Below are 14993 nucleotides of genomic sequence, written 5' to 3'. Positions count from 1 at the left end.
CCCCATCCTAATGTGAAAAAACCCACACAAACAGAAAACAGGCACTATGTTAAAACAATTAGCATAAACAATGGTCACACATCAGCTTTACACCTATGATGGTTGCAGAAGTCTAACAAAGGAATGATGAACCTGAGATTTACTGAGATTTTAATCCTAGTCTTTCCACTGCTATAAACCCATACATCAAATATCTGTGTCTTATTTAACTTCATTTTACAGATCAAAAGGTTAGCACCAGGTTATTCAACAGCTTTCACATGCAAAGGCATACATAAGTCTTTATTTTTTTTAAAAAAACATTTTTATTGATTTTTTTTCCTGAAAAAAACCCCAACAAAAAACCAAAACCCATTGCCTATTTTAGAGAAATAGTTTTTATTCAAATAATTACCATTTATTCTCTGAAAATTACACTTCCTTTACCATTCCACGACATGGCACAGGAACAATAAAACATCAGCAGCCATTAAGATATTGCAACAAAACACATTCATTCTGCAGGTCTTAAATCAGTCTGAAATGTGTAGTGCAACAATGATATGTCAGATAATTGGTCCAAAACTTTGACACTTATTTGGAATACTTCATTGCAAATTTAATTTCTACTTTCCCAATTAAATTTTCCTTGGGTTAACATTGTCACCATTCAGTGTGTCTCTGTGGGTGCGCATGTAACTGTCTGCACATATACATGTATATAGTGCGAGTATTTGTGTATGTACACATACAACCCCAAATTTAAACATATTTTAGTAAACATCTTTTCTTCTTGATTTTTAGGGCCTCTTAACAGCAGCCATACAGATACTTTATGTATGATATGCTTCTGAAATAGAACAAGTGTTTCTGTAGACCTTAGATCCAATAAAAATACACAAAACATTTTCTTCACGGACATATTCACTTCAATGCACAAACCCCTTCCATTGCTCCATTTATTCCATTAGCGTAGGGGCTTAAATGATGCATGAGGCTTTCAGCAGTGACGTGAATGTTGTTTTTAAGAATCCAATAAAAAGATAAACAATACCGCAACCATAACTCAATACTGAGAAATACTTCCAAATAAAAGTACAACTGTAAACAGTACATTCAGGCCCAGCCTCAGACAGAAAGTGAAGTAATTTCTCCTGAGGAGATTAGGCCCCAATTCAAATCGGCATTTAAGAATGTGCTTATTAACATTAAGCAATGGCTTTAGTCAATACAATTTAAGTTCAGGCTTATATGCTTTCTTGAGCCAGGACCTCAATGATTAGAAGAGGGTCAATTACAAATTAAAGGTAGCAAAACAGTCAATAGTGCACTGGGAAAATTAAAATCTACAAAGTCATTTCAGTTCTAACAACTGGTCAAATATGGCAAGTGCAAACTCTGAAAGACTAAACTTGCTTTGTCAGTGCTACGTTCCAGAAGAATAAATACAAAATGCTATAAAAATATTTGAGTTTGATCTCATTTTCCCCATACTTCCTAGCAGAGTTGCCAGGTACATTGAGTAATTTGTCTAATTTCTTCAATCAAATAAATTATTTTTCCAATTAAGCTGCTCAATGCAATCAAGAATAGAAGTAAATGATGTGAAAAATGTTATGGCACCTGTGACGACCAAAAATAGAAGGGGGGATAAGTAAGCATACTGCTCTGTATGGGAAGAAGTTCAGTAGTAAGATAAAGCATCCTCAAAACTATTCATTAATAAAAATCAAATGTCATTGATGCTGATTAAACTGATTTTTTCCTCTGAAATTTTAAGGAATTAAAAGACTATCTAAAACCATTTCCAATAACCAAGAAATAGGTTAAAATTCTCTCTTCTACCCTACGAAGCCTGGCCAATTCTAATCAAACTTGAGGAACACTAAAGGCAGGCATCAGTAAGTTCCTAAAAGGCTGGTGAAAATCTGCGGCAGTGTGGCTAATCAGACCACAAAAGGGACAGCAGCAAAATAAAGCAGATGCTGTTATTAATGCCTCCCCTGAAGCAAAGGTGCAGAGTGATCTCATTAGCTCTCTGCTCTGTTGGTCCTGCTGCTTAACCAGACAGCATCTGAAACACCTGGAAACAGCCTCAGCACAGCAGTGCCTTTTGCCCATCCAGCTGTTACGGGACAAAGTAAAACCTGGGATATGCCATGAGAGAGGAGGGAGGCAATCCCATGGGATAACTGAAGGCGAGATCCACAGAACTGAAGAAAACCAAATAATTTCATTGCTCACATAGGTTTTGTTTTGAAGCCAGATTCCGATTTTTAAATTTAAGGAACTTGGGGCTTAAAACCCGAAGTAGCTGCAGGGTAGTACATCATGTATCTTCAGGAACTGCTACATACATACTCAGAAAGCAGCACAGAAGGCGGTTGTCTTAACCTTGGGACCTCTCCTCACACTCCGAAGAGCTGTGCTACAGTTGTAGCACAAGCATTTCCTAGTCCCTGCAAACAGCATACTGTTCACCTTTGTCCTCATGGTAAACTGCGAGGTTAATCTCCTCACCCATTTAGGAACTGGTACTTCTTATTTGAGTGAGTTAGTACCCTTCAGAGAGATATGTTTGTGTGGGGACCATGTTTTTCTTAAGGAAATTAATTTCTCATGTAAATACTAAGTATTCATCAGATGCCAGCAACCTTGTCAGCACCAAGGAAGCTCCATCCAGTGATAGAAAAGTCTGCCTTTGTCACCCTGAGCTAACCAGGGTCTGTTTATAAAATCACTCCAGCCTGTTGAGCAAAAAGAGATGGTGCTACTCTTCCAATTCATATACCCTTTTAAATTACATGTTGCTTTGAAGACTTCTTTTTGCCATCCTCAGTATTCTCTCTCATCGCTTAGAGGTCATAATCAGATGTACACCATATAGACACAGTTTTGAGATACAAGAACTAATACGTTCTATCTACTACATTCTTCTCCCTTTTGATTCTTTCACATGCTGCTCTGTCAGAAGACAAATCTATGGAAGCAGATACTAATTTTATTCTTAAATACAAAAAAAAAAAAAAACCTCTGCAAAATTTCTTTTTAAAGCAGACGTTACTCATTTTTCTAGTGTTAGACAATTAAAAATATTGCAGGCCAACAGTATGAATTTCAGTGTATATTCTCTCCAGTACTTACAAGATGGCACAGAATATAAACAGAGCAAAAGGTTTTTATAGTGCTTAGAATTAATATATCAAAAAAAATCTGCAACAAAAAAATAATAGTCAAAACCCTGGTGTCATTGCACTGCACAGGAAAACTTCCAAATTTCAGGAGTTTTACATAATCACTTTTCTCAGTTCAGTCTTAAATTATAACATGTGGCATATGCATATACAAGATCAACAACTGCATATAAACAAACATATTTCCTCTGCACTGTATAAACTACAGACATTTAAAAAAAGACTACTTTTGCTCAGAAAATACACACACACATATATTAAATTTCAAACTCAGGAAATCAGCTGGAGGTTTCATCATGAACTGTTCTGTGCTTCTGCAGCACTGTATTTAGTTCCTGAATCACATTTGATGGTAATTTGTTATCTAATTCCGAAATAGTTTTGTTTGGTTTGTTCTTATTTTTCTTCAGTGCCTTATGTCGGTTTTGGTGTAGGTCTGTCATCCCTGCACCTACATCCTCAACAGAGATCAAGCTCCGATGTGTTTTTGCATGATTTCGCACTTTCTCCTCCTTCCATTCCAAACACTGTGCCACAATAGATGCTTTTTCTTTCAAGTTTTTTCTTTCTTCCAGAAAGTCATTTTCATGATGCTCACTGAATTTTGGTTTCCCAGATTGCAGTTCTATATTCTGAGCAAACAAGTGAAGAGAAATAAGGTCATTCACATTCACACAATATTCAATAATATTTAGATTGCAATTTTTGCTCATTAGTTTCACATAACAGTTTAAAAGAAAAATCAATTTTACTCAAGAGCCAAGACAGCACAGTTAGTAGTTTTAAATTCCCACAATTTGTGTTATTATCATTTAGTAAGCATTTTAAGTGAGCATATTTTCTCAATCAGTGATACTTCCGGAAATTACATAAATCTCAGTTAAATGCACCATGACCATGAAGACATTCATTTTCATATATTCACAGTTTGATTTTTCATTCTACCACAGTAGACTAAATTGTGATGGTTTACAGGAGATCCACGTATAACTCAAAATTTTTAAATTGAACAAATACAACTGAGAATGTTGCAATTTTAATAACTTAATGACTAAGCTACATGAATATAAAAAAAGATAATTTTACATGATCACATAAACATTTTCAGCAGCTGTTCAGGACTACCTGATAAATTATAAAGCCTGTCTGCTTTTTCAAATTTTGGCTAGCAATTTTAAGTAATATACTGGGAACGCAGATAAAACAACAAACTGATGGCAATGCAACTGTTCCGTATTGGTGGGCTGTTTCAAGTTCTTAAGCTGTAGTAAATGAAAGGTAAATCAAATGCTGCATTTAAATTCGCAACTGGTGTGGCCCATTAGGAGCACATCTGTACAGTCAAAGAAAGTGCTGAGAACCCGACATCCACACTAACAGTATTTCAGGGCTCTTGCCTTTTTTTTTTTTAATACAATTCAGACTAGTTTTAGCTTTCTCCTACAGGCAGAAGGCCTATTTTTGACTGCAGTGCATTAGATATGCTCCTGCAGAACACCTTCAACTTCAGTTTCATCTGAAAGCAATCCAAGTTCACATGCTCCAGAACCACTCCACAATATGAAACAAAACACAGTAAATGGCAACAACTGGAAGACTTGCTCCTTAAGTGCACTCCAGATCCTAACTAGAACACTCATGTAGATGTATCTAAACTAGCTCCTCTCTAGTGTTTGAATATTTTTTCATGTTTGCATTAACATATATGAGATACCAAGATTTGATGAGACAACTTGCTCATATGCTACGCATTAATAACTCCATAAAAATCCAGCCAAACTGAACAAGTGCCACACAGGAAAGACAAAAAGAATCAAAGTCTCCCTCAGCTTTGAGCATCTTCTAGTAGTCAACAAAGATGTCATATATGAAAGAAGAATTCCAAGACCTCATTTTCTTTGAGAACTATAAGGCTCTTCAACAAAAGGAATGATCTGCCTACTGCCACACCAACTGAGCAGACAGAATACAGCAAATTCCTCTACCATTCTTATTTGTTTTACAGTGACATTTCTTTCTTTATGAGGACAGCAAACATAAGCCCATTACAAAAAATGAATGTTGATGCAGCAAATTAGTTGCTGTGTAGGAAGAAAAACAGTAAATATTAAATGAGTCTACATTGAAGAGATCTAAGCTATAAAACAAAGTCTAAATTTGTGCAGTCTCTTGAAATTTCACCTGAGCTAGTACCTGTTCAGTAATACAAGACATAAACATTTAGATGATATAAATCACAATTTTTAAAAGAGCAGAGAAAGGAGTTATTTTATTGATATCACTTTTAGCATTAAGGAGGCTGGTATTTCTAGTTGCATTGAGCAACAATGAAAACTACCCATTAATAATGAAGTACCAGTGGCCATGATACGCAAAATAATCAGTCCCACAACAACAATGCACGCAAGAGTTCACACTGCTACATGGGTTACCACTGGTGCATGCTATGGAGCAGATTTTAGCTTCCCTGAAGACTCTTTTAATTCTTCCGCCATCAGTAACAACTGCTACCAGTTTAGAATCTCCTGTTATCACCTAAGCTAGCAAGAAGCATCCTAATATTTAACATGTTCAGCTATATTCAGTAAAAAAAAAGTTCAAGGTAACTGAGGAACTGTCCCAATGACTCATGAATGTGGGGAGTTCTGTTCTGCCAAATATTTGAAAAAGCTATAATTTTCCATTTAAAATAATTTCTTTCCATTTAAAATAATGCTCTTGCATGAACAAGAAAACAGTGAGATTATCACCAGTGATTCATGTTCAATTAGTAAACTAATAATAAAAGGACTATCTGTGATAATATCCATGTAATATGTGAAATGTAAATTGTCATGCAGTACCTTTCAGAAAACACAGTAACATACTCCAAGCTATTCACTGTTACTCAGCAAACTAAGATATGAATTACTGGTGAAATTCAGTCAGGAGCAACAATTATCTATTTACAGAATTTTTTACATCATGTTTCAGTTTTGCATCTTTCAAGAAGAAAAATACCAACTACGCTTCTGAAATCAGTATAGGTCTCCTGCTAAACTGGGTATAGCAGGAGCCCTTTATATAATGAAAGTAGGACCAGATCAAATACAGCACTCAAACCTAAAGGTTGCCTACTTCTGTGAAACAGTCTTGTATATTGGCACGTAGCCCCTTAACACAGACTACTACTCAACATTTTCAACTTTTAAAGCAGATTCAGTATATAAAGAAATCCTAATTCCCAGACATTTGCATTGTAAGTGCATCAAGTGATGGACCCAAATTCTGTTATTCAAATTAGAGCACTAACAGTTCGAGTTATAAACAGTTTCCCTTATAACATACCAAAATGATGTGTGAACAAAACTGCCACATCAAATTTCTTAATATTATTATTTCTTAGTATTTGATCCACTGCCCACTGTTGGTCACATGCTATAAATAACACTGCTCCGTTCCGTTCTCCCAATAACACCTAATGTAAAAAGCAACAATTTCATGTTAGAAGCAGCTGTTTGCCTCTAAATTTCAGCCCCTTAATCAAGCAATTGGTGAATAAATTGATAATAATATGTACATCTAACTACATTTTATCCTTTTCTGCACGACAGCAAAAAAATAAGGAGCAGCTCTATCTATTTGCATCCTCCATTATCCCTGTGACATACTGTTCCTTTCAAAATACTACACAGGTATAACCTATTATAAGTCAGTGTGGTATTTGACCATGGCTTGAAAGAAAGTTTTTCCTCATTCCTCAATCTTCCTGTATTTTGAAATAAAATTACAGACTTAATGCAGATATATAGCAATGTATTTGTATTTCAGTTAAATGATTCTATATGAGAACTATGCATAATTTAAATGCACTATCCATGTATGCAACACTTGGTGCAGAAATAATGGAAATCTTATGATTCTGTCTGTTATTAGAAGGATTCTTAGTTCTACAGTGCTTTCAAACATTCTGTATTATATATTTATCTTGTTAGCACACAGTAAAACTACTTCCAATAATGGGAAAAAAGAAGACATTCAATAAAGACTCTTTAGCACAGAAATTAATATCAAACTTATTGGTTTCTGGGTATCTTTGAGTTGGTTTGGGTTTTTTCTCCCACTTACCTTCACATCACAAAGATGTTAATTTTTTCACTGTTTGGAAAACTTTCAGTCTCTTTTCCCGCCTATATGAAGATAACTTTGATCAAATTTCTACTACAAGTATATGCATTGGTCTGTAAACAGACCTCCATTTTTCATAAACCAGCATCTTTCAGAAAATGCTTGCTCCTGTTATTACTCTCTAATGCTTTAAAATGGGAGATATTTTTGCTTGTTGAAGTACTACAAATCCATGGAAAGACTGAAGGTGTGGTCTCCAAATGGCTATCTATTGCTTTACTGACTACACTGCTGTACAATATTTCTCCTTAATAAACAATATCATATACTTACTTTCCACCACTATTTTACTGTTCATTCCAGTTTTGGCTTTCCATGTAAAAAAAGTGTTAGTTTTTATTTTCCATTATATAATCTTGTGTTAACCTTCCTAAGGTATGCAAATACCCTTTGCATAAAACTTCTCTAGATCTAGTCATGGCATAAATAACGAAGACTGTGATCTTCTACTTTTAAGTTTAAATGCAGACTTCCTCTAAGTTGCAGTACAAAACATTAGACTCCTTCCCAGTGAGGCACATTATCATCAACAATAATAAAATAATCCTAGTATGATAAGGTATTAAGGAATTTAAATAATGAAGTTCAAAATCCAATAAAACCTTTATCCTAGAATGTCTGAATTTGTAGCCATCTCAAAGAATGTATTAGAGATCTCTACTGTACCTGCACAAAGGACAGGTAAGAGACATACCTAAGGGTTATGAAGTTTTTTGAATTACAAGACCTATGATTTACTTTTATCAAAAAAGTTTAAAAATGCAAACATTAGAAGGAACTTATCAAAGGATTGCAAAAACACTTTCTGAGAGAAGGTTAAAACAAAATGACAAATTAAACAAAATATGAAAACCGTAATTGCATTCATACCGTATTATACTCATTTAGTAAGGCAAAGCAGAAATGCCCGAAGAAAGTGTAAAAAAAGTAAGGTGGAGTTGCCTTCTAGATACAGCACTACTACCTTTGCTTTTAGTTTGCTATGGAACTGAGTCAGCTTCACCAATCTGTACCTGAACCACTGTCTCTGTAAGTACTGATAACACATACCATATTATCTACCTTCCCTTCAAAATCTTCTAAAACATGTAAGAAATAATACTGCATATAGTCAAAGGACCAAGATGTTTTGTTTCCACACTTATTCTCAGCTGCATTCAGATTAGTTACCACTATTATACCACTGCACTACCACTCCACTGCTGCTTCTCTGCTGCAAGTAAGTCCTTCCCACAGGCATCAGTATCTCTGTGTGGATCCCAGAAATTTATCTCAAGCTAATATGCTAAGGCTGAGACATATCACTAGTGCATGTAATGCAGTGACACAGCTCAGTCTCTGCAAAGAGTTGTAACTAAAGCCTCTTGTTCTTCTTTGAGACTAATAATATTACAACCTAAATGTATCACAGTTAGCTCCATCTGAGCTTTTCCATTACACTCACAAAGCAGATAACTACAACGGTGCGGTTATTTTAGACAGAAGAAAAGATATGGTAGAATAGGCATGCAGGGCAGTTTTCAAGGACCTTATTAAAATAAAACTGTAATAAAGTGCACTGTAATAATGTAATTATATTTCCAGGTAAAAGTCCTATTTACTTCTAATGAACAATCATTGCTGAAAAAAAACCCCAAACACAAATAAAAATCCACTACTGATTTACTGAACAGCCAAAGAGGTGACACAAGTTTAGGTTAGGACAATTTAATGACAAAACAATGAAAAGGATATTGATAACAAGAGCATCTACATTTCATATTTATCCAGCTCTAGGGAGTTCATTATTACTGGACTATTTAACATTACAGCATTGTGGTTAGAAGTTCTACACCAAGTTTAAATCCCACTTACTTCTATACTCCCTCTGATTTTACAAGTGTTCTTCTCCTGATGAATAGGAATTAGTGGTAAGCCTCCAATCTTTGGACTTTTGGTTATAGACTGTTTTCTTGCTTTTCCAGCAGGTGGCCAGGTATCAGCATGCTGAAGAACAAAATGATTCCTTATTTTTGGTGTGGAATTTCATAAATACACAACATTCTTTTGTATGTAAAACTCCCTTGGAAAAAGCTATCTACTGTACAAAACCATGCCCTCTTCCTGTAGGAGAAGGGGGAAAACACTACAATGCTTAAACTTATGTTAATATTTTGTAAGTGCTGCACAAGATTGAGTGAACAGAACCAAAATATCTCTATACAATTTTCATGTATCAAACATCTTCCCTCCGTATTATTATTCCAATTATCTTCTAAAAATAGAAAGTATCATCAAACAAGAAACACACATTGTCTTGATTCAAAATTTCAAAATTCCACATAAAAATGCTTTCAGGAGTCTCAACAAAAGTTTCTAAAATAAAATAAAATTACCCCAATTTGCAAACAAGTGTTTCAAAATTTATATTAATGGTTTAGGAGAAAATAATTGCTTAACCTACAGTAACAACATGTGTTATGCAAAAGGAAATGGCTTTACATTCTGAATGTACCAAAACCACAATCTACAAATGATCAGATCTGGCTTCAATGATAGTCTTTGCTTTAGCTCTACTGAAACAGGTCAGTTTTGGGGAGAACTCCAAAGTGTGAAGCTTCAGTGTGAAAAACATGACTGGGAAGAGAAGGGAAGAAAAAAAAAAATATCATTAACTGAATATTTCAAATAAAATGTTAAAAACTCTTTCTGTAAGAGGTCTATAATTAACTTTCATTAGCAGATCATGTAGAATTTCACATGTAGAAATTTGAGCACATGTGCTTGAAGCTCACAGAGTCCTCTGGTGATGTTAATGGTAACCAGAAAGATACCTCTGAGAACAAAGTAGTGTAAGAGTATTTTCCTGAAAAAGCTTCAAAATAAGATTCTGTGAATCAAAGAGGATGTAGGAGGCTTACAGAAGAATACTTTCCAAAGCTCGGAGATGAGCGCACAAAGCTAAATCAGCACAACTCCAAAGGATATTGGCAACTGTAAAGGAACCCTAATGAAAGCCATGAATGCTTTATGTAAATATTGGCAAAATACTAATCCAAAGCATCAGTTATAATAAATAGGAAACAAGAAATTCTGTCTGAACATAAGAAAAAAACCAACCCTTTTTTACTGTGGGAGTGGTTAAACACTGGAACAAATTGCCCAGAAAAGTGGAGTCTCCAGTTTTTCAAACCTGACTAGACACAGCCCTGAGCAACCTGCTCTAGCTGACCCTGCTTTGAACAGAGGGATTTGACTAGATGATCCCCAGAGGTCCCTTCCAAGTTAAACAATTCTGTCACACTGTCCAAATCTGTCATAGATTTCTTTTCACAGGTGTCAGGATCTTCAGTGTCCTTTATTTTTTTTAATGGTATTCAATCTTCCAAATCCATGAAGTAACAAGTCTCTTCAAGACTATATAAAAATCCAGTTGTGGAGCTGTGATCATACTTGCAGATGGTCTGCAAGTAAAAACAACATTACTACTAAAAAGCCATAAGAATCAGTGATTATTGACTTAGAATAGCAGTCTAGAAATCAGAAGCCCCAATTCCAGATTTAGAAAAAACATTTTATAGATTCACATCTTTATGGAGTAAAAAATTCTCACACGTGGTGCTGACCAGGGTGATGCAAAAGTCTTGTAAGAGTTCTCACCAGTGAACATTAAGAACATTTTCTTCCAATGAAACGTTGATAAGGTATTATCCGAAAGGGCAGGTCTTGCCAACCAAAATCAGTTTATTGTGGACCAAGATACAAGAAACAGATACAATTCAGAAAGTGACTGAGAAACTTTAAGTCAGCTTCCAAAGGAAACTGCCTCCCTTAATTCTCAGCAAGCTTAAGGAAACTATCCCTGTCAGTTAAGCAGCCTGATTTCTCTTCTGTGTCTATAACATTTCTTAAAATAGAAGTCTGTGAAAGTACATCAGAAATACCAGCAACGTATTAGGCCACATAACAAATGTATTTATTCATAGTTTTGACCTATCTGCTCAACTGCACCTCATGGTAATATAATGTGCCTCTCTCTAGTTGATCAAAGGCAATGGAACTGGAAGAATATTATTGTATCCATCTTCATATCAATTAATTACTTCCAACTGTACACTATATATGCTATTAAGTGATTTTGTACAAAACTATTATAGAATTCAAGAATCAAGTTTTAGCCATACTTTTCAGGATGATTTTGCATAGAACTGAAAGAAACAATCATCCTCCTTCAAACCCTCTTAGTATTTACCAGCTTGAAGTACAAGATTAATAACCTCCAGGCTAACTTGATTTTCTGTATCAAAAGTACTTTTGTTACTAATTACAGTGGTACCTGCACTTTGCTATTTATATTCTCTGCACTATTTATACTACAGGAATAAACATTATCAGAACACAGGGGAAAAAAGGGTAACAATACTACTATTATCTTACCTATATTAATTACCAATAAAGTCTCATTCTGCTCAAGCACTAAGAAGCACAGTAACAAAGATTTATCTCCCTCCTAATTGCACTGGATCATTAAATGTCAATGTCTTAACACTTCAAAAACTACTTCACAGTATTTTTCAATTTGTAATCTAAGCTATTCCACTGACAAATAAAATGTGCTGCCTTGCTGTCTCTCTAACATAAAGGTGTTCAAATACTGTGATAACAGATAAAGTAAAAGACAAGCTATCTTCCCTAGAAATGGCCTCAATTTGAAAATTTTAACTAGAAATAACCTCAGCTGACATTTACAGTTTTCTGGTTTAGAAATGGGATGATGTCTGCTGCTGCATGATACAAAACATTTGCAGATCTTATAGTATGCTTTAGCAACATAAGCCATTGCGTTCTCAAGGAGATTTTTGCTGTAAAATATATTTAAAGCACTAGATTGTAATAAGAACAATACAGCAAATCTGTATTGTCAGCACTTAATTTCTCATGTAATTCAAAGACTGAAAACATTTCTGCTTTTCAGAATGCTGATTAAAAAAAACAAAAAACAAACACCACAGGAAAAAAACCACTAAAAAAACCCCAAACCCCTCCCAATGTAGCTCATTAGTATTGCTAATGCACTGTACTGTTCCTTCATTAGAAAGAAGTTTAAAAAAAAAAATTAATTCACAGCAGGTTTTTTTTTAAATGCACATGAAATGATTGAATTGTTTTTGTTAGAAAAAAAATCCTGAACATTGAGCAGTGTCTCTCAGTTTTTTATCTACATTGTCAGAGGAACGTTCGACATCCCACACTACCTGATCAGAATCCTAACAGATTGCCCTTCTTGTGATTTTACATCAAAAGGACTTCAGCAGTTACCAAGCTTCTATGAGTTGTTTCTAAGTAGCCTATATCAATAACCTCTGAGCCTATTTGTTGTGACACCGCTCATGTTATGCCCATGAGATGTATGGTAGGACCAGTGGCTGTTTCCATAGAAACTACAATAGTTACTTCAGTTAAGGGAGCTGAATAAGGCAAAAATTTGGAAGTCTTACTTACAAGGCATGCATTATACTTCTAGCACTACTATCTATGAAGGTCAGATTGTGTTTTAGAAAGCCTCTAAGAAGTATGTATTGCAACAGTCTTGTGCCTACTCCACTTCATGTAATACATAAAGCTCACAGGTAATCATAAATCTAGTGATGTTTATTCACAGTGATATTCCCCAAAGTTCCTTGAACATCACAGGAAAGACAGGAAAAAATCTGACACAAATACAAAATCCTTTTAAAACCTTAAACTATGTTCCAGTCTCCTGTCAGGATGAATTCTTCCCATCTCTCTTACTCCCACTTCCTCCTATGTAAATATTAAACTCCATTTGCAAGGATGCATTATATGGCACCCAAACGTATACCCTCCTTACTCACAATCTAGTAACAAACGTTACTTAATTTAGGATAATGCCTATACAACAAAATTAATTATCAGTGTTAACTAAGCTAACATGGATACCAGAGAAATACAGCTGCATTGGCACAGCTCTTCAGCAGGGCTAGTTCACACCATTGTTTTTAAACAAGACACCCTTCTTTCATGACTACTTTGCATGCAGCATCCAAACTAGCGAGCAGAGAAATAGCACTCAGGCATTGTGGCACACAGACATAACCTTTAGGTCAATGGCCAGAATTTCACCCAGAAGACGTATATTACTGCAAAGGAAAGGAGTTGTCTTTCTTTAACCAACTTCTCAACAACAGAGCAGGGGGAAAAAAAAAAAAAAAGATGCCAGAATGTAATATCTTCTCCCCTGCTCTCAAAGCACTCAGCTTTCATATGAAAATGACATTATAAATAACAGTCTTCATAGACTAAGAGCCATCTTTTTGCAGTTTCATTACACTGAGTATTACAGAAACTTCAATGGCATTGCAACTTTATCAATAACATATCCATAACACATGCGTATCAATGTTTAATGGGATTTTCGTAACAGCAGTAAAAGTTACATTTCTTTGATCAGATTAGTACCTGTGCAGTAAAAATGCTGATCATCCACTCCATCTGTGCATCTTGTCCATCACAACATATATACCTAGAACACAATATATAATTAACAACAAAACCAACAAAGACTCCTGTTGTAGTTAAACATATTAAAGAACAGGCTTCTAAACAACTTCAAACCGTGCTCACATTCATTTATGAATGCTGTCTAGTTATTAACACTCCCATAAGAAGATAGGGAAATACAAATACTTCAAATTATCACTTTACGCTAGTCTGAAGACAAGGCACATGCCTCATTTAAAGCATGTGCACAGGCTTAAATTCTATCATTCTAAATTTATGAAAATTGTTTGCTTTATGGCCACAGAAGGGACAGACACCTAATCCCAACAGACTACCAAAACATATGAATTAAGACTGTTTAGTTAATTAAGAAAAACATAGCAAAAAGTCAGCATGCAAGCAAAATATAGACTATTCATTTTCAAACATGTTTCTTTTGAAACTGAACATTTCAACAAATATTAAACACTGAAGTTAAACCAATCATGTGTTTCACGTTTACCTACCACTGGTGCTTTTCAGAAAATACTGCAAGTCCCCAGCTGAAACAAATAAAATTTCAAAAATTAGTTCCAGAAACTCAAGACAGGGAAATATTGCTCAAACTGCAGAGATTCATTACCTTGATATAGTGCTTTTAAGTGTAAGGGGGGGGGGGGTGTAATTTACAAAGTTTAAGTGTGTACTGCAAACCTAGAATGAAGTTGTGGGTTTGATGATGGATTTTACTCGTTTTCTCACAGTTGACTTGCAGGTAATGAACATTCTGTTCTGGACAAAGGGTATAGCCAAACCCTGCAGATGACAGCTAACTACTTGCCTCATTTTGGCTGTGGCTGTACTTTTCTGAAAGCTGCTGGAAGTAGAACTGCTAATATGGTGCCCAGCAAAGAGTCCACTACAGTATGGAAGTCACAGAGGGAAGAGAGGTATACTTGCACTATAAACAGAAGGAATCACATGAGTTTACAGAGATTTTAAAATTGCTGAAGGAAAAAAAAAAAAAGTAGGAGTAGATGCACAATGAAGCCTCCAAGGTGAAAGAAACACAGGCACTCCTGTGTTTCCAGAAGAGACTTTGCAAAGTCTGCTTTTGAAAGTAGACTGAAAATAAACCTCAAGCAAAGAACCCACCTGCAAAGACTCATTTAC

The 14993-nt window shown here is 35.2% G+C and overlaps 1 protein-coding gene across 1 annotated transcript in view; it reads right to left on the bottom strand.

Moving 5' to 3' along the window:
* Nucleotides 1-373: 373 nt before the first annotated feature.
* The window catches only part of ARAP2 (ArfGAP with RhoGAP domain, ankyrin repeat and PH domain 2), a 126454-nt gene continuing 111834 nt past the window's right edge, over nucleotides 374-14993 (bottom strand). The window contains exons 29-32 of the mRNA XM_049831967.1: nucleotides 14348-14383; nucleotides 13800-13863; nucleotides 9195-9326; nucleotides 374-3805 (exon numbers count right to left, since the gene is read on the bottom strand). Of these exons, the coding sequence (XP_049687924.1) occupies nucleotides 3452-3805; nucleotides 9195-9326; nucleotides 13800-13863; nucleotides 14348-14383 (586 nt within the window). The 3' untranslated portion in view covers nucleotides 374-3451. The remainder of the gene's footprint in view (nucleotides 3806-9194; nucleotides 9327-13799; nucleotides 13864-14347; nucleotides 14384-14993) is intronic.

This window comes from Accipiter gentilis, chromosome 3, assembly GCF_929443795.1.
Source record: "Accipiter gentilis chromosome 3, bAccGen1.1, whole genome shotgun sequence".
NCBI lineage: Eukaryota > Metazoa > Chordata > Aves > Accipitriformes > Accipitridae > Astur > Astur gentilis.
This window is presented reverse-complemented; position numbering and strand designations above follow the sequence as displayed.